At 46.7% G+C, this 23501-nt stretch overlaps 2 protein-coding genes across 3 annotated transcripts in view; both read left to right on the top strand.

Moving 5' to 3' along the window:
* DMRT1 (doublesex and mab-3 related transcription factor 1) overlaps positions 1-215 on the top strand; it is a 93662-nt gene extending 93447 nt beyond the window's left edge. For both annotated transcript variants that reach the window (XM_045840917.1, XM_045840916.1), the window contains one exon: positions 61-215. In XM_045840917.1, the coding sequence (XP_045696873.1) occupies positions 61-215 (155 nt within the window). The remainder of the gene's footprint in view (positions 1-60) is intronic.
* Positions 216-8375: 8160 nt separating this feature from the next.
* DMRT3 (doublesex and mab-3 related transcription factor 3) lies at positions 8376-22054 on the top strand. The gene is made up of 2 exons (XM_045840907.1): positions 8376-9100; positions 21090-22054. Exons 1-2 carry the CDS (start codon positions 8647-8649, stop codon positions 22052-22054), a joined length of 1419 nt encoding a protein of 472 aa, XP_045696863.1. The 5' UTR covers positions 8376-8646.
* The last annotated feature ends 1447 nt before the right edge of the window (positions 22055-23501 follow it).

Below are 23501 nucleotides of genomic sequence, written 5' to 3'. Positions count from 1 at the left end.
TGTAGAAATACTAGACACTTTTAACACACTCTTCTCCCTCTGTTTCTCCCCATTTCCCAGTATTCTCGCCGCCCAGCAGTCAAGATTCTGGCTTGGTTTCCCTCTCCAGCAGCTCTCCTATTAGTACCGAGAGCACAAAGGGAGTGCTTGAATGTGAATCGGCCTCAGAGCCCAGCAGCTTCACGGTTACTCCCGTCATCGAGGAGGATGAGTAAGCCAAGCCCCATGCCTGTGGTGGTTCACTTGGAATAGCAGGCTTATTCCATTTATACACAGGGTTTGTCGTTAATATTTTGCCTTGGCTTAACTGTTGAGAACGAGTTTGGTTTATACTCATTAGGTCTTAGCCCAGAGGCTAAAATACATTTAGAATAGTTTAGGATTGGTGACTACCATTCCCAAGAGTTAAGTGGTTTGCTCATGGAATCAAAACACTAAATAGTAGGGTCCTTCATTTTTTATGACAGATTTATGTGTAGTTTTCAAGAAATACAGTAATTCACTCAAGTAAGAAATATGTTTGCACCTAAATGTGTCATAATTATTAGATATGTTAGTTTTAAAATGAAATCGTAGGTACTTTAGATATTTTTGAATTTTAGTATTTTCATTAAAACTTTAGAAAACATAAATTTAGTCTGACTGGTGAGAAGAAAAGAGCAAAGTTAGTGATGGTTTTAGAAATCTACAGAAGGTCAGTAAGTGGAACTGTGTGTGTGTGTTGCTGTTGGAAAAGCCTAGCCTTCACCCCATATCCTCAAAACATGTTCCCTTTCCAAAGCATGACTGAAATACAGTCAGAAGAAAAAAATATTGCTCTTAGGAATTGCTACCTTTCCTGTAAAGAGTAAGTTGACAACAGTACAATTTAAAGTAACCCCAGTAAGGCAGTTCCTGGCTGTTGTTTCTAGAATAATATAAGAGTTTACCATATACATTCTTTCTACTACAAGAAAAAAATGGATGCAATCTAGATTATTTTGTAACCTTAGGTTGTAATCTGATTTGAAAATAAGTACATCTTTAAAAGTTACTAGATATTTCTGAGTTCATTATTTTGTTAAAAATTGCTTGTGGCGTACTTCCTTATGTAACAGAAGCCATCCTGAAATGAAACTAGTCTTAAAAAATTCATTGTTCTGTAGTTGCAGCTGTACCTGAAATAAAAATGTTATTGATGACCGAATTTTCTTGTGTGTATATTTGGTTAGCTATATTAAACAGGAAAAAAGAAATTACTTGTATTTTCTTCGCTCTGTGCTTTGAAAACATCTATTTGATTTCACCCCCATCTGTTGTAATCAATAACCTGACCATCTTGTTTTTTATTAAATGCACTTACTCTTAATTTCATCCACCAGTGGTTTTAGAGAGAATAATGTGGAGTTACCTATATAGGTTTGACATTATAAATCACTTCTTGGGGCTGAATCGTATAGTGGTATCGATTGATCCTGATATATCACAGAAATTTACTGTCACTTCTGTTTTCAATTAAAGATACAATCAGTCAGATAATGACTTAATTGGATTTTACAGAAGATTGAGTTTTATTGCCGAGTGCTTTACGAGTTTAGTTAAGGGAGATCATTTTATCACACTTGTCAGGCTGCTGCTACTGCAGCCTGTGCCCTTCTGGGTGGTTGTAGCTGTAGCTATTGTGACGGCAACGCCGGGAGGCTGCGGAGCGCGCAGGGAGGGACCCGGACGTGGAGTCGCCACCTTCAAGATTTTAACGGTGGCGTCCTTGGAGATGGAGGTCCTTTGATCACCTGGGCACTCGCTGCTCACTGCCCAGACCTTTCTCATTTCTTTGAATAGCCAGCCCTGGTTTCTGCGGATCCAGGAATCCTCCAATTTCCTCAGTTTAGTAGTTAACCCCCAACACATTAATATTGCCTGGCAGTTTTTGTTGGAGAAGGGAGAAGCTCGGCAAGTCCCCTCAATGGGGGGAGTGCTCCCTCCAGCACAAGTCCCCCTTCAGTGACCCTGCATTTCTGGAAAGCCAGGCGGAGCCTGGATAAGCGTCCCAGCGCTCTCGGAGCCTTGATTAAGCACCCTCTGTGTCCTTAGTGTGCCGCCCGGGCTGGGCTTCGGTTGTGCAACTCTGTTCATCTGGGCCTGCTTCTGGCAACCAGGCTGGGTGGGCAGCGCCCGTCCTTCCCAGAGGCCCCTCTGGGGCCCTTGGCCCAGGGAGTCCGCCTGCCGCGCCTGACGCCAAGTTTGACTTTGAATCGGGCAGCCGCCTGCCTGACGTGGGTTCCCGTCCCAGAAGGGCCACACCATTGGGAGGGCCTGGCCCCAGGACCACCACAGGCCCAGGCCGAGTAGTCAGAAGATCCGGCCTCTCCTTCCAATAGCTCCATAAAAGAGGGACCTGGTGCCTTCCTCCCGTTCCTGAAGCGTTGAGTAGGCCAGTGACACCCGTTTGCTACTCGGGTGTTTATCCTTGACTGCCACGGAGTGGGTGCCAGGTAGGCCTAGGACCTGCCCCAGGTGGACGACATTATGAATTTACCTAATTCCGAACATAAGGCAAAACATTGCAATTAAGTATTGACTACTGAATTTTAAACATTTTTATGCACATTTGAGGGGCGGTCATTTGTTTCACAACTCTGCCCCCTTGAAAGGAGAGCTTTTATGAGTAGGACGGGATCCTCCCGCGGTGGTATCCGTGGTGTGTGCGGTATACGAGTGTGTGCAAGTAGTGCGTGCTGCTCTGGCGGGCTGCCCGGACGGCCCTTACTTTACAGGCGCGTCTGTTGCTCAGGCTCTGGCAAACGGAAGCGGGCTTGCGGGGCCTTCCTTTCCTGAGCCCCAGGCAAGGTGCTGCTATGCGACGTGGGGCTATGGGCAAACAAAGCATGTGTCTTCCTCCTCAGCCGCCTGCAGTGGCTGGGGGCGAAAGCGTCCCATCCCAACTTCCCGCAAATGCGGTCCAGGGCCGGTGGCCCACACAGTGCGTTTGGCTCTCAACGCACTAGTGCCGCGAATTGTGCGCTGCAGAGCTAGGGCTTCAGGGAAAGCCCTCGGTGACACGCTTCCTCCCCGTCACAACCATTGCCATACTTGCAGTGGGGCTCTCGAAAACCCACGCACCAAACCCCGCAGTTCGGGGCAGATGCGTGAGCCAGACCTGCCAAGCAGGCCCCTCCGTTTTCATAGCACCTCGTGGAAACAGGACTCCCACCCACGCATAGAACTCGAGCCTCTCTCCGCTTCCCATGAACTTAAGTGAACGGGTCTCACACGTACACCTGACGCTTCGCATCAAGAGGTATTACAAGCGCTTTATAGAATGCTATTCGTGCTACACAACCCACCCCCCTCACGCCCCCAGAGAGCAGCCTGTTGTTAGAGACGGATTTTCCTTGGCTCCCCTTGGCTGGTCTTGTCCGCCCAGCCAGACCCGGTCGCGGCTGTCTGCCCTACGTTACCGCTGCTCTGGAAAGATTTCTACGGAAACTTGAGCGGTGCTTTAACCCTCCTTTCTCCCCCGCGCACCCACACGAGTACAAGGCCTGATATCGGCGCTGCCAACGACTCGCCTTTAAAACACGACTCTTCCCCCAACCCCCTCACAGAAACTCAAACGAGCTTGACTCAACCAATTGTACGTTAAGTGTCCCCCAGCAAAACAACCTGCAAACTTTTCAACAGTTTCGAAGGGGGACCCTAACAGCTGGCGAGGGACCCGGTCGGGTAGGCGGGGCAAGCTGGGCTGGGGGCGTGGTGCTGGCTGGGTGGGCGGAGCTGCAATTGTTACGGAAGTCGCACGGCCCAGAACTTTGTCTCGGACAAAGTGTGCAGTCTCACCTCGAATTCCCCGGGTTGGGGTGCTGTTCGAGTCTCGGTGGTATTCTCCCGCGGGTCTGGCGTGGGTACCTGCTGTTTGCACGCACTTTGCCTGGGATGCGAGCAGCGCCGGTGCTTTTGCCTCTTTATTCCCCAGGCCCTTTACCCGAGCTGGGACTTATTTTCTGGAAGCCCGCCCGTTCTCCCCCTTCCCCTGAAGTGGGGCTTTGTGCTGGGACAGGAAGGGAGGGGGGAAGGGAGAGGCAGAAGAGAGTTCTGGAAAAGGGGCTCGTTCTTAGAAGAACTGCACTAGCGCGAGCCCTGGGGAGAGCTGGCTTGTCCCATGAATGTTGCTCTAATTACCTGAAAAGATTTCCTTGGCCTATTTTTTTTTTTGTTGTTTGGTATTTTAAAATTTAAAGTCAGAGGGGTAAGATAAGCCTGTGCTGTTCTCAATTTACCTTGCTGGGTACGTGTGTTTTTTTTTTTTTTTTTTTTTTAACCCTTTACACAGAAGGCAGACAGGGGTCTTTAGACTGCCCACTGCAACCCTGTCGCGGAACTTTGACCTCCGTTCTCAGCTCACGTCCAGTCCTCCTGCTGCGCGGGCTGGGTCCGACTCAGCCTAGGAACCCAGAGCAAGTTCCCACGCTCAGGGACAGAACCTCCAGCTCCCAGGTCTGAGGGAATCCAAAGGGCGGTGGACAGGCCGAGGCCGTGGGCGCTCTTCGGTCTGGAGGCCAGAGAGGACTGAACAACTGCGCCCTGGGCTTACCGGGGAAACTGGCCTGGCCCCAGGCCCAATGGAGAGCGGCCCGAGGAAGCGCTTTTCCGGTCCCTTCCTTCAAAAGCCTGGAGTTGAGGTCGCTGCTCAATAGGCCCCTTGGAGGAAGCAAATGTGGGAGCGACACACCCACCCCAAAAGGTTGGGATGGGAACGGCTTGTGTCTGGGCCAGGTCTGAGGAATCTGCACCTTGGGAGCATGTGTTCCCAAGCTGGAGTCGCTGCTAGTTTCGAAAATTCGAGAACACGAAGGCCCAAGCAGTAGCACCTGCGGGGTTGCAGGCCTTTCTGCACCCTCGTTTGTTCCCAAAGGCCTAGGCCCCTGGAGAGCCTCCGGCCGCCCACTGCCAAAACCGTCTGAGGACATGGCCATCCAGGACTTACTTTTTGCTTAGCTGTGTCCCCCAGACCCGCCAACTTCAGGTTCAGTCTCCCCGGGGCGCACGCGGTCTCTGCCCCACACCCCAGAAGGCAGCTCTGGGGATATCTTGGGGTGTGCTCAAGAGTCGCTCCGCTCCCCAAATAATTGAAGGCGACAAGGGCATTTTGTCACCTCAAGAAATCGATTGCTGATTACCCCACCCGAGGCCTTACTAGACATTTGTTCCCCCCTTTCAATTTGAAGCTGGCCAAAGAGCGATGCTTAGAGGCACGGACAGTGTGAGAGCTAAATTCATACTTGGTAAGAGAGGGCTCTTTTTTCCCCCCGGCATTCAAAGGGCTTTCTGCACGCCCCCGGCTTCCAGCGTCACTGTGGCCGCGATTAAAACGACAAAATAGGAACCCTGACCTCCCCCTCCATGAGAATCCAGCAAAGCAGAAAATGTCCTGATGTATTATTCAGGACAATATGAAACTGTCCTTTTGATTGTATCTTGAGGTGAGGAGCAGCTGGCAAGACTCCCAGATTTGGAGTCAGAACATCCTCAGTTTCTCAGCAAGGACACCTGCATTCCTCAAGCTTTTACACACACCCGTGGGATTGTGTGCACGCCAAGGGAAAGAACCACATACACACATTATCTTTTAGCTTTTCACTGTTAATATCTGTCACAATTCTACTGAGTTAATTGTGGTTTGAAAACACACCCCACCCCAAAGCAGAACTCAAATGGGTCCAGTCGAGTGAGGTTACATTTAGTTGTAATCCTCCCCTCTCTCTTTCCAATGTCTTTGATTATTTTTTCCCATAAGTGGAGAAGCAGGCCGCTCCTCCTAAATGTGATTCGGACCATATGCTTTCTACATTCATTCCCGCTTAGGCTTTTCTTCTCCGCACTAACTGCTAACACGTTATAGTCACCTTGAAATTTCCTCTGCTATTTTCCAATTAAAAGCTTAATAGCCCTGGAAACGGAGTTCATGTGGTGAAGTTTACCATAGCCCCTTGTTCTAAAAGGCTTTCTGCTGGGATCCCATTATGTGCTTGAATAAACCCTTTCTGCAAACAGAAATGGGACTCGGGGTTGTCAGGTGTTGGGTTACAATAGACTTGGAGGCAGGGGACATTTTACCAACATAAATACAAACCTGTCCCTATAGGGAGATGTTGTCAAATACTGGGATATGGAAAACATTCCCATCAAATATGAGAAAAGGATTATTATGTATATCAAATGAGTATTTAGATCTCGGGTCCCGATGTGCACTGGAGTGAAACTCAAGGCCCGGGACCAAATAATGCCAGACTGAGTGGCAAAGAGATAGGGTGGCTAGGTGACCGAGGGAGGAAAGGGGGCCGCTTTGCTAGTGGGAATGTCCCCCTGCCTTCAAAACCTGGTACAGAGCTCTGCTACTTTCCTTAAAAATAAATAAAAATATTGTACTCCCAAGGTTTTTACGGTCCTGGTTTCCCTGGCCATTTGGAGAAAGTTGGGAGAAATTTGGCTTTGGAAAAATGTCCATGGTGTCCGTGTAGCCAAGAGACCTGAAGATTTTAGTGCAAACTATCACTCCCAGATTCAGTGTCATTCTAGGTCCTCTGTATCTGTCATGTGAAGCCATGCGCTGCCAACTCCCCGCTTTGCGGCCTCTGGCCCACAGGACTGCGGGTGACCTCTATTTCTAGTCCAGAGAACTATTAAGTTCCTTCTGGTTGTGGTGCTTTAGGGCTTGTTTTCCGACCAAAAATTGGGAAAAAAGGAAGGATTGAGGTGGTGGTGGGAATGTTAAGGGAAAATCTGAGGGGTCCGAGCCCCAAGGGACTTCAGGCCTCCAAGGGTTAGCATTCTCACGCAAGAGTTCCTGCCCACGCCCCACCAGGTCAGCATCCAGCGAGTCCCACCTTCCCGACTGGCCTCAACCAGGGGTGAGGGCAGCTCTAAAGACTTCTGGGGAAACACACACACACCCATGGTCTCTTTTTAATCCTCCCCTCCTGAAGTCGCCCTTCTACGCTGTGGGGTTGGCTGCTATGACTCAGGGAGGTGCTTTATTTGAATTCACAACAAACACAGAGGGACGTTTTCGGGTTGCTTGTTTGCTTCCAGGGCGGAGAAATACGGCCTTCCCTAGGGGACGAGGACCTCTTCGAGGCCAAAAGATTGACCATTGCAGCAAACTGGTCTACGCTCTTGTCTTGTGTTCCCAGCTCCGCGACTGCCATCTCCTCGGCTTCACACCGGAGCCGTTGTGCTGCCCAGCACTGCCATATCCACCTGTATTTTGTTCTGTTTGGGGAGGGGGTGTTTAGTCGTCTCTGTGTTTAAGACGGTAGTCCGCATTAGGCCAAAACAGCACTCTTAGGAGATTAGAAACACAAAAATACAATTTGAACAAAGTTTTATGTTGCTATCATGTCCAAGGGCCCCCTCCACCCCTACTCAAAGACAATGGGGTGAGGGAGAAAAATGGCGCCATCCACATCCACGACTAAATCGAGTCCGTGTGGATTTGAATTGAGTAGCACGAGGTCTCCGTTTGACGGTTCAGTGGCAGTTGGGCAGAGGAGAGATCATATCCAGGAACTTTTGAGCTGCCATTCTGAAAGTTTAGACCCAGCACTTAAGCAGCATCTTCACATGAGCGTCCCTCCTTCTTTTCAGGACTGAGATTGTTTGTTAAAGCAGGGGAGGAGGTTAGGGAAATAAGTTCATCATCAAAGGAAGGACTGTACCTACAAAATGGGTTGTCATCTTTAGGCTAGCAGATTTTCAAAAACATTCATTTTCTTCTATAGTAGCACCATTTATTTTTTTTAAGTTGCAAAAAAAAAAAAAAGAACCAAAATTTTCCAAACCAATTCCACAATAGGCTCTGGTTCTCCCAGAGCTGAGTTTGTGTACCTAAGTATTGGGATAAATGCGGCCTCAGGCTTGGTGCGGCCAAATCAGGCCTGGAGTGAAGGGAAGGGAGGGAAGAGGAGCGGCCACCTCACTCTTCAACACGCACCCCCACCTTCACCACACTGGCCCTCCCCTTCCCCGCCCCGTGTGTAACGCTGCATCCCGGGGCGCCACAGTCCCTCCCTCCGGGACTAGGGCAGTGCAGACAGCCTGGAGGAGGGGGTCGTGAGCGCCCCCGCAAGAGCGGCTCGGCTGCAGGTGGCAAGGAAGGTGATGTGCAGGAACTGTAGGGGCGAGACAACAGAGGAAGGCATGCAGTTGGGTGGAGAGTGCAAGTAGACCGGGGCTCTGGGGGGTGGGGGTTGCAGTGGAAGGGAGGAGGAGTGGGGGCGGTAGAGGAGGTGCTGCGGGCGGGTAGAGTGCGCGGGAGCTGCAGGCAAGCTGGCTTAGACCTTAACCGGAGTGCTCGCCGGCTCCTTGCAGCTTCTGAAACGCCTCGGCAAGGGAGGACGTGCAGACCAAAGCAGCAGCTGGCTGAGACGCGACCGGCGTGGGATTGGTGGAATACAAGCGACGGGCTGGGGCTGCGAGCGCTGCGGGAGTTGTAAAGACGACCGCAGCACCTCCGGCCATTCCGGAACGCACACGGTCGCTGGCACTGCGGGATCAAGGGCTGCGCTGGCCAGAGGCCGCCCCTGAGCTGGCCTCCCCGCTCTGCTGTCGGGCGTTCCCAGGCCCACTCGTGCCGCCAGCCCGCCAGCTCTTCCGGGAGGCCGGGGCATGAACGGCTACGGCTCCCCCTATCTGTACATGGGCGGCCCGGTGTCGCAGCCTCCGAGGGCGCCCCTGCAGCGCACACCCAAATGCGCGCGCTGCCGCAACCACGGCGTGCTGTCTTGGCTCAAGGGCCACAAGCGCTACTGCCGCTTCAAAGACTGCACCTGCGAAAAGTGCATCCTCATTATCGAGCGGCAGCGGGTCATGGCGGCGCAGGTGGCACTGCGCCGGCAGCAGGCCAACGAAAGCCTTGAGAGCCTCATCCCGGACTCGCTGCGAGCCCTGCCGGGACCCCCGCCATCCGGGGACACCGCTGCGGCCGCTGCTCCGCAGCCGCCACCAACCTCGCAGCCGTCTCAGCCGTCGCGCCCCACCGCCGAGTTGGCTGCCGCCGCCGCGCTGCGCTGGGCTGCCGAGCCCCAGCCCGGGGCGCTGCAGGCGCCGCTGGCCAAGCCAGGTGAGAGAGTGCGGGCGGGGGCCGGGCGCGCGCGAAAACCTTTGGGAGCTCCTGCTGCGGCTGTGCTTGGGAAGCCCGGAGGCAAATTTAGGCTAGTGGGCCTTGCCCGGCCATCCTACCTCCCCAAACTCCGCCAAGCCGGTTCTTTTTCTCGGGACCATAGCCAACCTACCTTCTGGATCAGGCAGGTGGAACCCAGACGCTCGGGAGAAAAACGCTTTATGCTAGCCAAACAACAAGACTGTGCGACGGGCTCGCCGAGTGTCATCCCCAGGTTATAGAGAAACATTTCCGTTTTAGCGGGTAACTAAAGAAGTCGTGACAGGACCAAATTAAAATCCATGCGAGTCTACACACACCACTGTGCAGTAGGGTTTTCCCGGCTTAGGACCTTTTAGAGAGGTTGGGACGGGGAGTTGCACGGACGGAGCCAAGGACCAAGGCTTGACCGACCCCGGGCTGGACGTTCTTCTGGCCACGGGGGAACTGAAGCGAACCTGAATCCTGTGTCGCAGCCAACTGTGGTCTCCAGCGTCTTGCAATTTGTTGAAAGAAGCCTCATTTAGAAGCAGTAGATGAAAGAACCAGGGAGGTTTCTAAACTGATAAGCATGGAGCCAGAATCTGGTTCGTGCAGAGTGAGCTCCTTTGCAAAACTGTTCGTGCCCTTCAATAAGTTCCTCAGGCCGCCTTCTGCCGTCTCTGTGGCTTAAAGAAATACTACAAACAAAACTGGGCCTAGTTTGAGGGAGGCCACGTCTAAAGAGCCCTTTCCCCTGTTCTAGGCGGGCCTGGGCCTCACTTTCCAAGATTTGGAGCAAAGGCTCTCTCTCTCTTCCTCCCTCCTCTCCTCTTGTGCTGTGCTTTAGAGAGAGTGAGTCTGCCCTGAGCTCTAGAGGTTTCCACCTGCCTGATTCCATCCCTTCCCCTCTCCCAGGTCTCTGCGGTCTGCAGACCCTAGTTGAGGCTCCTTTCTTTTTGGGTATCTCTATCTTGCTATGCTGCCCGAGCACTTCTTCAGTTTTAGGCTCTTGGAATTCAGTTGTGTTGGGCATTTCCCTTTCATTGTTGCAAATGTATGAAGGAAAACCCATCTTCTCAGGGACATGGTTAAGGAGTGCGCTAGAATTCAAGAGGGAAGGCCCTGTAGGGCCCAGAGCCCCATGGGTAGGAGTGGTAGATCTTCTGCTGGGGTGAGGGGCAACACACACCTCCTCGAGTCTGATGAAGTCTGCAAAAGCGCCTGGCTTTCAGGAATAATTGACTGCTGTGTGGAGCTGGGGAAATACAGACTCCCTCATTGGGGTGAGTTGATAGGCAGCCTGGCAGGCAGTTTTGCTGCCCTGTTGCTCAGTTGTATTCACCAGGCCTGAAGCTCTGAGAACATCCTATGTGAAGAGCAGAACTGGATATTTTCAGACAGAAGAGAGTTTGCTGAACATTGATTTTGTGGACATTTAATGCAAGGTAGTATCTAAGCACTTCTCTTGAATAATGCTCTCTATCCTAGTTGACTTTTTTTAGTCTGATCTCTTTATATTAGTAGGTTTGCCACAGGAATAGGAGGGAAAGAGATAGAAGTTTATTTTGTTTTTGTCCTTTAGGTTAGAACGAGTAACTAGGAGAGTTTTGTCTCAGTTCTAGAAGTTGATCCATGCCAATAACTTTTCTTAACCTTTCTGTCTCCATTTCCCCTAGCACCAGAGCAGGAGTCTGAGTTCATGTCAGTAGATGGTAGCATTTTGCATGGCCACCTGTAATACAGAGCACCCCTGTAACAGGGCCTTGGATTTGTGGGCCCTAGTCAAAGAGGGGATTCTGTTCACATCCTGGGCCCTTCAAACCATTCCTTGGGATACCCAACATGCAAGGTTTCTAGAGTCATGAAACCAACCTTAGGAGACGGGTAGTGAGGATGGAAGGAAAGGTGGTAGAGCTACAGCTGCAGCAGCAGCTGCAGAAGGATACAAGTTTGGGAGAATAAAAGAGGGGGACTTACTTCAACTGGACAAACCAGACCTGGTGCTCTCTTATTCTAAGTATTTAGGGATAGCCTGAGCCCTTCAAGTTGAAAGCAGGTAATCACACAGGAGAATAGGATTTACCATAGGGAGAGGTCAGAGTGGCGGCTTTGGGAGACTTAGCCACCAGGGACCAAGGACTCAGCTTCTAGCTGGTCATGTTGCATACTTTGCACATTCATATATAACTTTTACTTTCTCCTTTCAGTTAGTTTGACCCTGTGATTCCATTTAAAAAATGCCAATCAATCCAATGATATTGGTGGGGGTGGGCAGAAAAAGAACAGATAATTGTTTCCACTAGGAAGGCAAGCATACAGGTGGATCATTTTCATTCATTGCTTTGTAAGAAAGTCCATTTGGGGTTTAAGAGAAAATTGCTTGGATGACACTACACGTTGCTGTATGTATTACACCTTTTTGTAGTTGCTCTTACTATGATCTGTTTCTATATAACATACTAGGCATATTTAGAAGTATGTCAAACACTCCTGGACAATTAGTTCACTGCATGTAGAGAAATAAATGAAGCTCTATTCAGATGGTAGGTCTGCGTGTACATAAGTTCACTGACCATTAGGAATCTGTAAATATCTACTGGCAAATTATGGAAAACTATGATCTCTGTGTCTAAAACATGGCTGGTCCTTTTGCAAAGAGCTTCTTTAGTCCACAGCTGTGGAAACTTTTTTGTTGTGGGCTACAGATGCAGGTGAAAAGCATATGCCCTAGAGAAAGGTCTGTTTGCTGGGCTCCTCTGGAGAAAAAACACCCTCTTAAGGGAGTGCCACATTAACACCAAAATTCAGTTTTGTAGTTGGAAGAAATCTCCAAGTTCTGCTTTAGAATCTTTAAAGGATAAGGGGTTACTTTATCTAATGGTGTAGTGTGTTGAGTGTCCCTTTCTACGTGGTGAAGGTTTTAGGGAGAATTTTCATAGGGTAATGTTACTGTTTCTAACTATGGATTGAAACATTCTTTTTTCTTTTTGGGTCTACATTTCCCCTGCTCCTCTGTTATCATCCACGGCAGGCCTAGAATTATTAGATTTGAGTAAGCATGAAATTCTAATTTAAGCTTCTTTACATATATAACATTGATTCACTTATTCTCCTAAATTCCTTCTTCATCCCCCTCACATGCCCTCCGATGATCTCCCTTGAAAATATCTTGGGAAGTGTGACAGCTTTCAGCTCTTAGTGTATCTGAGTCAGCAGCCTCAACCAGCCAAGCCAGCCTTTCAGGACCTGGGCTCAAGAGCTGAGGGAAGTTAAGGGTCAAGACCAAGGTGAGAGCTAAAGTTACATTCCTGTATTGTGGCTCCCTTCCCCCACCCTCACCATTTCCTTCAGGACAGTGTCCTGGGTCTTCTCTGACTGTGAGGAGAAAGACCTGTAGCTATAGATTCTTTCTAGGTCTACATTTGTCATCATAATAAATATGTACACAAGTTCTTTAAAGTCGTCTTAAAGAAAAAAGCATCATATCTGGTTAGGAATAGGAGAGCAGGATCCAATAGGAAAGTGGGGTCTCCTTCTGTTTATTTCTCCTGAAAAGGGGCGAATAAGAGATCTCTAGTGTGAGAAGGTAGGAGCTTTGGAAAACTGCCTTTATTCTGTTTTACCTCCAGCCCTGTACCTCATAGCATCTTTATGTTTGCTCTGGGCCTTTTAGCTCCAGTTGGATTGGGTCCTGTCCAGTCTAGTCCCATTTTTTAAAAAAATTTAACTTTAGTTAAAAAAAAAAGACAAACAGAAATACCTGAAGTAGAAGTATAATGACCCGGATGGGAAACCTCTGAGACTATGGGCTACAAGAAAATGGAAAAATGGGAAAAACTTCCAGATCCTTCATGAAGTGTGCCTATGAACTTAATAACAGGGTCTGGTTTTAAGATGGCTTGATTTAGTGTGAGGGCCCCGACTCTAGAGTTGCACTATAAAAAACAAAACCCACCCAAATGAGAAGGAATAAGCGATAATGTACTACTGGTCTCTTCCAAACCCAGTGCCACCCAGGGCTGGCTCCAGGGGCAGACCACCAAGGGTATTCACAGTTCCTGGCCTTCCTCATGGGGCACCAGTCGGATTTGCTTGTTCACGGTGCAGTTGGTCAGGAGCGCAGCCCAGCCTGTGGGAACAGTTGCAGGGGACAGGGACCTCGGCAGCACTCTCGGGGAGGAGATAAAACAAAAATCCAGGGAAAGGCACATGCCAGGGGACTGCACCACTGTCCCCTTGTAGCCAGTCTCTGGGAAACTGCAGTTGGGCAGGTCCAGTGCGCTGGCTGGGTGAAGAGGGCACCCCACCCTGCTTTGGTCCCCGCTGCAGCGAGCTCCTTCCTAGCTCACTTACGGAGACTTGGGAAGGGCCTGGGAGCGGGGAGCCCGGGGAGTAAGACTTCCTGTGCATTTCTCTCTCCTGCTTCTCAGGCCATCCATTCCCTCTCTGCTAGGTTGCCAGATTTTGCAAAAAACAAAAAAAAACAAAAAACAAAAACAAAAAACAACCATGCAAATAAAAAACAGGGTGCTAAATTTTGCATGGGGCATGCTTAAAAGAAAAATTCTCCAGTATGTATCTGAAGTTGAAATTTATCTGGCAACCCCAGTCCTTGGCTGTCCCTCCCAGCTCCAGTCACCCAGGAGGGTGCCCCTTGGGGTAAGGGTCACTCGTGAGCTTCTTGCTTCTCCCAGCTTTTCTCTCTGGAGCCCACACTGCCGTGGCCAGGCATGGAATGGCACTGGTGTCCATCTTGCGATCTGAGGACAGGGCTGACAGGAAAAACCTGAGTGGTTTCCATGTCTAGAAACCAGAGTTCCCCTGCCATCTGGGAAAGAATCTGCCCCCTCCACCCAACACACTCCTCTGGGTTATAAATCTGGCCGATAGCCGTGCTCTGGACTTACACAACCAACTTTTCTTTTCCCTGATGGATGAACTCCTGGGTTTAAAAGATTACAGTAATCACAGGAGGACAGTGTAAATCGAATCTGATAGCAATAACTTTCGGAGAAGGTCAGGCTCAAGTGAAATGTTACCAAGCAACAGGCATTTTGTTTGCAAAATACAATCAAAGAGCATTGATGAGAAATTCTTTGCTGCAGCCAGTCAGCACTTTCTGCTAACAGCTTTATAGAGGGAAAGGGAGTAAATCTTCATAAATCAACATCCCTGGAGGACTTGAAGCCCCTTTCTGGAAATGTTGCACTTCTTCCTGACGGGGTGGAGGATGGAACCCAGTAAAAATCTGTTTGCCTACCTGCCTGCCTCCCCTTACCCTTCCTTCCCTGCCTTCCCCCTCTTTCCTCCTACGTTGGCTTTTTAACCTGTTGCGGCTTCCCCGCCATTCGACACTCAGGTTCCCTGGGCCCTTGTGTCTAGTTCGATATGGCTATGATGCCCAGTTCACTACTGGAGTGTGCGTGGGTGCCTGTGGCCAAGGTTGAGGCCTGAGTGTCACTCCGCTAGGGCCCTGCATAGCTCTAGTGAACCATTTCCTTGTCTGAGCACTAAGAGAAAACAAAAATATATATCAGTGGGGTTTTTCATTTTATTGTATAGTTGAACAGTTATAAAAATAAACCATGTCAACTCCTGAATGACAATATTATGGAAAATTTAAATAGCAGAACCTCAGTTCTTTACCGGGTCTCTAGTCCCATTTCATTCCGATGACTAGGCAGACAACTTTTACAAAACTGGGGTCAGTGTTTCGCTCCCCCCACCACTGAATTATTACTTTAATTCAGCGTGAATATCAGCTGCACCCATCGGTTTTATATGTGAATGTTTACCACACTATTCCCTCCAATGACTACACCATAGTCTGCCCAGATGCAGGCCAGCTGCTTGCTGTGTTTCAATGCAAATTTTGCAAAAGGTTAGTTAGGAAACTATAAGCCTTTCGGTAGTCAGGAGGCAATGCTTTGATCCTGTCTGTGCAGGTGTAATGGTACCTAGTACCAAGCCTGGGCTCCCAGTGAGGGATTCAAGGATGTTTTTTTAATAGATGGATGAAGGAGTAGACAGCTGCATTTTGGTAAGTACCAAATACACATGTAGGTTTAAAGGTAATTTCCCTCCTGCTTCTTGATCCTTTTCTGAGTCAAGAAAAAGGCCAGAAGTAAATTTTTGTAGGACATATGTAGCCCACAGTTACAGATCCATGCTTCCTTAGCTCCCCCTTTATGTCCCCCCAAAATATTGGTCCTAAGGAGGAATTTTGATACCACCACACATTATTAAGCCAGTATTGTTAGTGATTTTTTAAAGGGAAAGTATGACTGTATGTTTGTACTTTCACAAGTTTCCTCCCTGCCCCCTACCCCCACAGGAAGAAAAGGAGATTTTAGACTGACATTCATTTCCTGCTGTACTTTAGGTTGCCAGCCATTCAGTTTTTTATGATCCTACCTGTAGTGTGAGATAAAGATGACAGAAATGGTGAAAGCCTGTCTCCTATTAGAACCCTTAGTGGGCAGTTGGCTCTTCCGGAAGCCAGTTCTGGTCCAGCCCGGGGTTCCTTCCCCGCCATTGCTATAAGATATGTGTGCTTTAGAATGACCCGCTGGGGAGCAGTTATTTAGAAGTGTGCTCCCCAACGCCCAAGTGAACAGATGGGGACACAACAGTCCATGTTTCAAAATGCCCGATGTGATTTCAAAAGGGAAAAAAAAGTCCAGTGACTTAGCTAGGAAACATTTCTCTTGATGTTTTTGTGTTTTCATTTTGGATCTAAGATATAGTTTGTTTTTGTAGATGTAATTGGATAAAATGTATCAAACCCACCACACTTAAATAAGAAAGATTTTTCATGTTTATGTGTTTTAAGCAAAATGTTCATTTCCATATATGGTATGCTTTCTCAAAATGTTTGAAATGAATACCTAGAATTTTTTTACTTTATTGTATTTTCATATGAAAAAATCTTCTAAAGAAAGATTTTGCAATCTGTAATTTTACATTGGAAATTATTTGTGTGTGTGTTCATTTTCTCTCCTTAAATTTTTATAGCTATCTTATGGCATTCATTTATATATATATATATAATTATCCACATAAAAATTTCCTTTGTAATTGAATATCTTTTAAAAACTTTAACCCTAGTGAAGTTTATTTTAGGGGTGGCTGTATTTTTACATCATGAAAAATATGAAATTAAAGAGTGAACATTTAGTAAGATTTTAAAAATATGTATATGTTTAAACATTAGAAGCAGCAGATGTATCACTTTTAATAGGTGGTATATAATATCAGATGAAATTAAGTTCTTCTTAGTTTTTGCCTAGTAGTTTTGGCTTTTTATACCCATACATTAGGGGTAAAAATATTATCAGTTGAAATATGCTCTTACTCTGTGTTCTAGGAATTATGGTGTCAGTTTCAAGGAAAAACGGGGTACAGCACTGGGGAGCAGTTTCCTTTTTGTTTTGTTTGTTGGCAGTTTGACATTTCTATATCAAGAAAGGCCTTTGTGTTTTAACCCAGTGCGAACAATTTATAAAGTTTATTTAGGAAAAAATCTAGAGATGTAAAGAAACACCTGTTATTAAATTACACTTTATCACTGGGCTCACAACTCACCCTCTATAATTACTTGTGAAAGTCTGTGTTCATAGTAGAATAATTTACAACATCTAGTTCCAGTACAATAATACAGCCAACATACAACGACACTAGATACCACAGTGCCACAGAATTGCAGGGACTGTGCATTCAGCTTTCAGAAATTATTGTTGGGCAAAGGACCTACTTTTGGTGCAAGTGAGAGGCTTGCCCTGTTTTGAAACCCCAAAAGCCTTGGCTGTTGACTGGGGTCCTGCTCACCCAGCACCCGCTAGCAGGCCCTTCTGTGCCGCTCAGGTGTATGGATGCCCTAGGTGCTTCCTACTCATCACTTCTTTCAACCTCTTTGTCTTCCCTTTGAAAACAGTATCAATAGTGTTGAAATTGGTTGGTTGGAATGTTCTGAGTTTGTAATTTGAGTCCTGTGCCATCTTCTTAGCTTTTCTTACTTTTTTGCCATAGTGGATTCCCGGTTAGAGAGGCAGATCAGCCCAGAAACCCATGAGAGAATGGATGAATCAGCACAATCCACCAGTACTCCTTGAGAAATAACCAGAAGTGCATGCTGCACTGGGCATAGCACAGTAGCAGAGGCAAAGGGTAGTAGTGTGAGAAAATTAGAAACAGGCTTTTGCAGTCTTGGGCAGGGGTCACAATTGTGAACAAGGGGGCACCCATACAAGATTCCATTGTGGCCTGGTCTGCAGAACAGGAAAATAGGTTCGCCAGTGGAACTTTACATTGTCATAGGCTTACACTCCTGCCCTCCTGTAGCCAGTTGATTGGGTAGGTGTATCATTTGCCATCTTGAAAAAAAGTACTACATTTTCAGTGTGGTAGATAGGTTAGCCAGAACGTCGTTCCCTAGTTCCCCTTTGGCTAAACTCCTCCTTGAATCACGTTTTCTGGGGCCCAAAGCGTTCTGTGGAAGAGTGAATTTGGTTGATAGACCTCCGAACCTTTTCCCCAAATGTTGTCAGTGTCTGAAAGTCATCCAGGATAGGGAAAATTACCTTTCAAAATAGGAAGAGGTTCTCAGGTTCACACATTTCTTTTAAAAATAGCTAAGTTTTCCCTTTTTTTGCTCGATCCCTCCAAGGACTCGTGGACATGGATGACAGTGTGACTGCAGGAGGGGCCGGGGAGAAGGTGTAAGGGGGTAAATGATGATGGAAAAATACAATAAAAATGTAAAAAATAAAATAAAAACACTTAAACAACTTTTAAAAAATAGGTAAGTTTTAAGCTTTTTAGCTATACTTACACATCTTTTATTTTCTAGAACAACTGGTTGTTTTTCTTTAAAAAATCTCACCCCCTGCTACATCACTATGATGCTGTGTGTCATGTTTCTTTTTTATCATGCCAAAATATACATAACAAAATTCACTGCTTTAACCATTTTTAGGGTGTAATGCATGGTAGCATTAGTACATTCACATTGTTGTGCAGCCATTACCACTGTCCATTCCTGGAACTCTTTCATCATCCCAAACAGTAACCGTATACCTGTTAAATAATAAGACCCTATTCTCTTTTTCTCCCAGCCCCTGGTAACCACCAGTCTATGACTATGCCTATTTTAGGTACCTCATAGAAGTTGAATCATAGAATATTTGTCTTTTCATGATTGGCTTATTTCATTTAGCATGTTTTCAAGGTTCATCCATATTGTAGCACATGTCAGAATTTCATTTTTGAGGCTGAATAATATTCCATTGCATGCATAGACCACATTTGATTTATGTATTTATCCATCTGTGGGCACTTGGGTTGTATCTACCTTTTGGCTCTTGTGGATGCTGCTGCTATGAACATTTGTGTAGTGTGTTACATTTGATGCTTAGCAAGTCTGCCTGGGTGTGTGTGCTTTTCCCCCTGTACATGCGTCTTATCACCCCAACTTAATAAGTTCCACAAGTTGGGGGCAAGCCTCATACTTCCTGTATTTTCTGGCATCCATGCTGTATCTTCAGTACCTTGTGCATTATAGGGACACAAATACTTGGTACTGATAATAACAGATAATGAAAGCTAAAGTTAAAGAAATAACAAAACTGTTTAGAAGTACATAATATGTAAAACATTATTTTATGTCCATATTTGCTCAGCGAGAGTATTTGACTTGTTCTTTTGAGCTCCACTGAGCAGGCACCAAAATGCAGTTGTGCGTTCAGTCAGTGCTCAATTAACGTGCTGTCACTGTCCACTCATTTCCAGGTGTCTAACAGAGGAAGGGCTAAGAGGCATGCATGGGGTCAGGGGTCAGGAATATTTGGATAGGCCCAGCTGATTAGAATATGATTTTCTATTGTGAAAAAATTCTCAACTGAGGGCATGTTTTTATTGATTTTAGAGAGAGAAGAAGGGAGAGAGAGAAACATAAATTGGTTGCCTCCCGTACCTGCCCTGATCGGGGATTGAACACACAGCCTAGGTACGTGCCCTGACTGGGAATCAACCCCACAACCTTTTGGTGTATGGGATGATGCTCCAACCAACTGAACCACCCAGCCAGGGCTAGAATATGAATTTATAGAAGCTTTTTTGGGTGCTGTTTTTCTCTTTTGGATGAAGTACAAGTACCACATTAACTCAGGAAAGGAAAGCTGGGTCTCCAGTCCTGGGAAGTTGGAAGAGAGAGTATGTCAAATTTCTCTTTCAAAGATGGGTTTTTTTTTGCATCACAGAGTTGTAGAAAGCAGAGATGGCTTATCTGTGTGGGCTGTAAATGGACCCCATATAGAAATCTTATATTTCATATAGAAAAGAAAGCAGTTTACTTCAAATATAAATTTGGGATAAATATGAATTCATATCAGATTTATGACTGAAAATTGCACTGATCTAATTTAAGAATATATTTTTAAGTATTTATGCCTGGCACATAATTTATTGCTTTGTGAAGAACTGAAGATTTGTTTTTCAGTTATACTTAAGATACAGCCCATATTAGAAGAATGTGCATAAATGGACCTTTGTTAAAGGCTTTTAAAACAAACAACAACAAACAGGAGATGGATTTTAGAAGCTACTTTGATAGAATTTCACCAACTGGCTGTGTGCACTAATCAGGTGCGCCCTCAGAGGCGGCGACAATGAGGCTATTCAGGCAGGGAAGTAGAAAACACAGTCAAACCAATTGTTTATAGCCCGACAAGTGAGTCATTAATAATTTTCACCTTTAGATCAGTTACATTGGTTTGGAGTAGACACGGCCAGTTCATGTGTTAAGAAGGATAAAAATCCACTTGTGTATAGCTTATTAATAAAGAATATGTTTCTTTATAATAAAGGTCTGTTAGAATTTCTGCAAGGAAACCAGTCTTATCTCTCTTTTCCGCCTGGTTAGCACTGTAATACTAGCCATCTGGGTAATGTCTTGGGTCAAAATGTAAATTTATAACTAGTTTATTTCACAGCAAATCTCTGCTTATCTAGGAAGCTTTTTTCCTCTTTTAAAATAATTCAAGAAGGTTTCTTTAAGTTTTTTTCCATGAACTTTACTAATAAAAATAAAACAGTACATGAAAACCTGCCTCCCTCTCGTACTGCAGGTCCTGGCGTCAAGGACGCATTGTCTCATAGACGGGTTGTGCGCCTCGTGCAGCCCTCCCATGTCACTTCCTCCTTCCTTCCCCATGGCCTGTCCCATCATCCAGAATGCACAGCTGTTTTTGCTTGCCTTCTAATGCGAGTTATGGACAACCAAGTCTGCCAGTCCTGCAGGTGGTTTTTAAGAAAGATTTCAGTGTCCAGAGGCTGCCTTCTTTCACTCTGGCAGTTACATCAACCAGTGATTGTGCAGTATCCTGTTGAAACATTGGTGCCTGGTTCACAAGACATTTAGTAAGAAATCCTCATTTGGCAAAAGGGATTTAAATATTAAAATTTTCTGTGGTGTATGGGTTACATACCAGCCAATGATGCCCTTAGATTACACCTGCCACCTCATTTGCAGAAGAGGAGCCAGAAGAAAAGCCTGAGCTCATCTTCCTGATCTTCCCTGGGCTGTGTTTATGCCCAGCCTGCGGGACGTCCCTGTTTGGGTTGTGCTGCTGCACGGCCTCGTCTTCTGTGGGTCTGGCTGCCGTGTTTCCCTTCGTGTTTAAGGCAAGCTTCCCAGCACACACCATTCTGAGAAGTCACTCTGGTTTCTAGATCTCTATCTTTGGGTTTGGTTTTTTGTTTGATTTTATTTTATTTTTTGCCATTTGCCAATGACATAGTTTGAATTACCTCCTTTTTCTTTTTTTTTTCCTCTCAAGGCTTGTGGTAAGTTGTAACCCACCGGGATGCATTTCCCCTTCCAGAAAGCCTGTGCACAGCTCTCTCCTGAGCACATCTGTTCCTCTTTATGCACACCGGGAAAGGATTAACACAGCTGTTCCCTGCTTTTCAGATTTGACTGAAGAGCGACTTGGGGACAGCAGCATGGCAGACAACACAGAGACCTTCAGCGACAAAGACACCGACCAGAGGAGCTCCCCAGATGTTGCAAAAAGTAAGGGCTGCTTCACCCCCGAGAGCCCTGAGATAGTGTCGGTGGATGAAGGTGGGTATGCAGTCCAGAAAAACGGCAGCAACTCCGACAGCCGCTCCGACAGTCCCAAGTACCATGGGGAACAGAATCACCTTCTGATCGAGGGCCCCTCAGGGACCGTGTCTCTGCCCTTCAGCTTGAAAGCCAACAGACCCCCACTGGAAGTGTTAAAGAAAATATTCCCCAACCAGAAGCCCACAGTGCTTGAGCTGATCCTGAAGGGCTGTGGGGGAGACCTGGTGAGCGCCGTGGAGGTCCTGCTCTCCAGCCGATCCTCAGTCTCCGGGGCTGACCGAACTTCAGCAGAGCCGGAGAGTCTGGTGTTGCCCTCCAATGGGCACATCTTCGAACACACCTTGAGCTCCTACCCCATCTCCTCTTCCAAATGGTCAGTGGGATCAGCCTTCAGAGTCCCAGACACTTTGAGGTTTTCTGCTGACTCGAGTAACGTTGTCCCCAACCCCTTGGCCGTCCCCCTGCAGCACCCTTTCCCCCAGCCACCCCGGTACCCACTCATGCTGAGGAATACTTTGGCAAGAAACCAGTCGAGCCCGTTTTTGCCCAACGATGTCACCCTGTGGAACACCATGACGCTGCAGCAGCAGTACCAGCTGAGGTCCCAGTACGTCAGCCCGTTCCCCAGTAACTCTGCCAGCGTCTTCAGAAGCTCGCCTGTCCTCCCCACTCGCACCCCAGAAGACCCTCGGATCTCCATCCCTGATGATGGCTGTCCGATTGTGTCAAAGCAGTCCATTTACACTGAGGATGACTATGACGAGAGGTCTGACTCCTCAGACTCCAGAATACTCAACACATCATCTTAAAGTGGCACCAGATGGGAGGTGACCAGGCGACATGTTCTGTGCATTTGAAGCCTGGTGGGGGGACCCTGAGGAGAGGCCACATCCTGTGTACACCTTTTCCTTCTGTTTGACAGAGTGACTGTGCTTGATTCTGTACCTTAGCAATAAAAACATAACTTATTTAATTTCTTGCACTTCACTGGAAAATGCCAAATAGCTCTGCTCTGTGGCTTTAGTGCTAAATGTTCATTGTAAAAGAAAGTCTAATGCTAAGAATAGTCTAGGGAAAGCTGGGTCCAGGGGAGATTTATTTGGGGATGTAAAGCTGAAGGTCAGAATGTTCAATAAAATAGTATACTTGAATGCAGTTTTGTAAACGAGGATTCCTCAGGATATGTGAAACCTAAAGGAAGTGGTTCAATTGCAAATGGACTATAAACAGAGACATTATATTCTTACGCTAAAAATCCTTCTTGCATTTTAAAGAGAGACTGCACGTAAGAATAGAGCAAACTGCTCACATGCTTATTTAAGCCTGGACGGTTTTCAGAGACAGACTCCATTAAGAATTATTCTTTTCACATGGCTGAATCGAAACATGTGTAATGTCAATGTAAAACCAATCACAGCTGTGAACTGCATGAAATGTATTGTGAAATGAACACAAGATTAAGCTTTGTCAGGTTAATGTAGCATGCTGAGGACTCTAGAAGAAATAAACTAAGGAGATGATTTTGGTTTATGTCATTTCTACTGTGGAAAGAGGATCTCTAAAAATAGAAACCTGATGTAAATGCTACTTACTAGCGCACAGATCCCCAATCAAGGTGTCAGTTCAGTGACACACTCCTTGAGAAACATGAATGACAGAGTTTGGGGCTACAATCAGAAAGAAGTTATTGTTCAAGAATAGAGTTAATTCATTCCCTCTATCCATTCATTTATTCCTTCAACAGATACTTCCTGAGTGCCTATTATGTAACAGAAAGCTCCTTGTACGTGATTGTCCAAATTACCTGCCCATGTGTCCAAGATAAGCAGGGAGGATGATGGAGAATCCCATTAGAAACAAAGTGGACAGGACACAGTCCACCATATGGGAAGTGAGTGCAGTGTTGGCAGAGAAAACACTCAGTATATGAGAACCATTACTCCTATTAATTCAGCTCAGCAGCTTTGCATTTAGGATGTAGAAGGGAATTCCCTCTTGTCACTTGGAGAAGATGACCACCACAAAACTTTGAAAACCAGAGCTTTTATCCCTTAATTTAATTTATTATTTTGGTAAAGATTTTTATTTATGTATTTATTTTTAGGGAAAGGGGAAGGCAGGGAGAAAGAGATGGGGAGAAACGTTGATGTAAGAGAGAAATATTGATGTGAGAGAGAAACATTGATCAGGTGCATTTTCTACATACCCTGAACAGGGACCGAACCCTGACTCAGGCATGTGCCCTGACCAGGAATC

The sequence above is a fragment of the Phyllostomus hastatus genome, unplaced genomic scaffold, assembly GCF_019186645.2.
Source record: "Phyllostomus hastatus isolate PE091 unplaced genomic scaffold, TTU_PhHast_1.1 phas_contig_34, whole genome shotgun sequence".
Lineage (NCBI taxonomy): Eukaryota > Metazoa > Chordata > Mammalia > Chiroptera > Phyllostomidae > Phyllostomus > Phyllostomus hastatus.
This window is presented reverse-complemented; position numbering and strand designations above follow the sequence as displayed.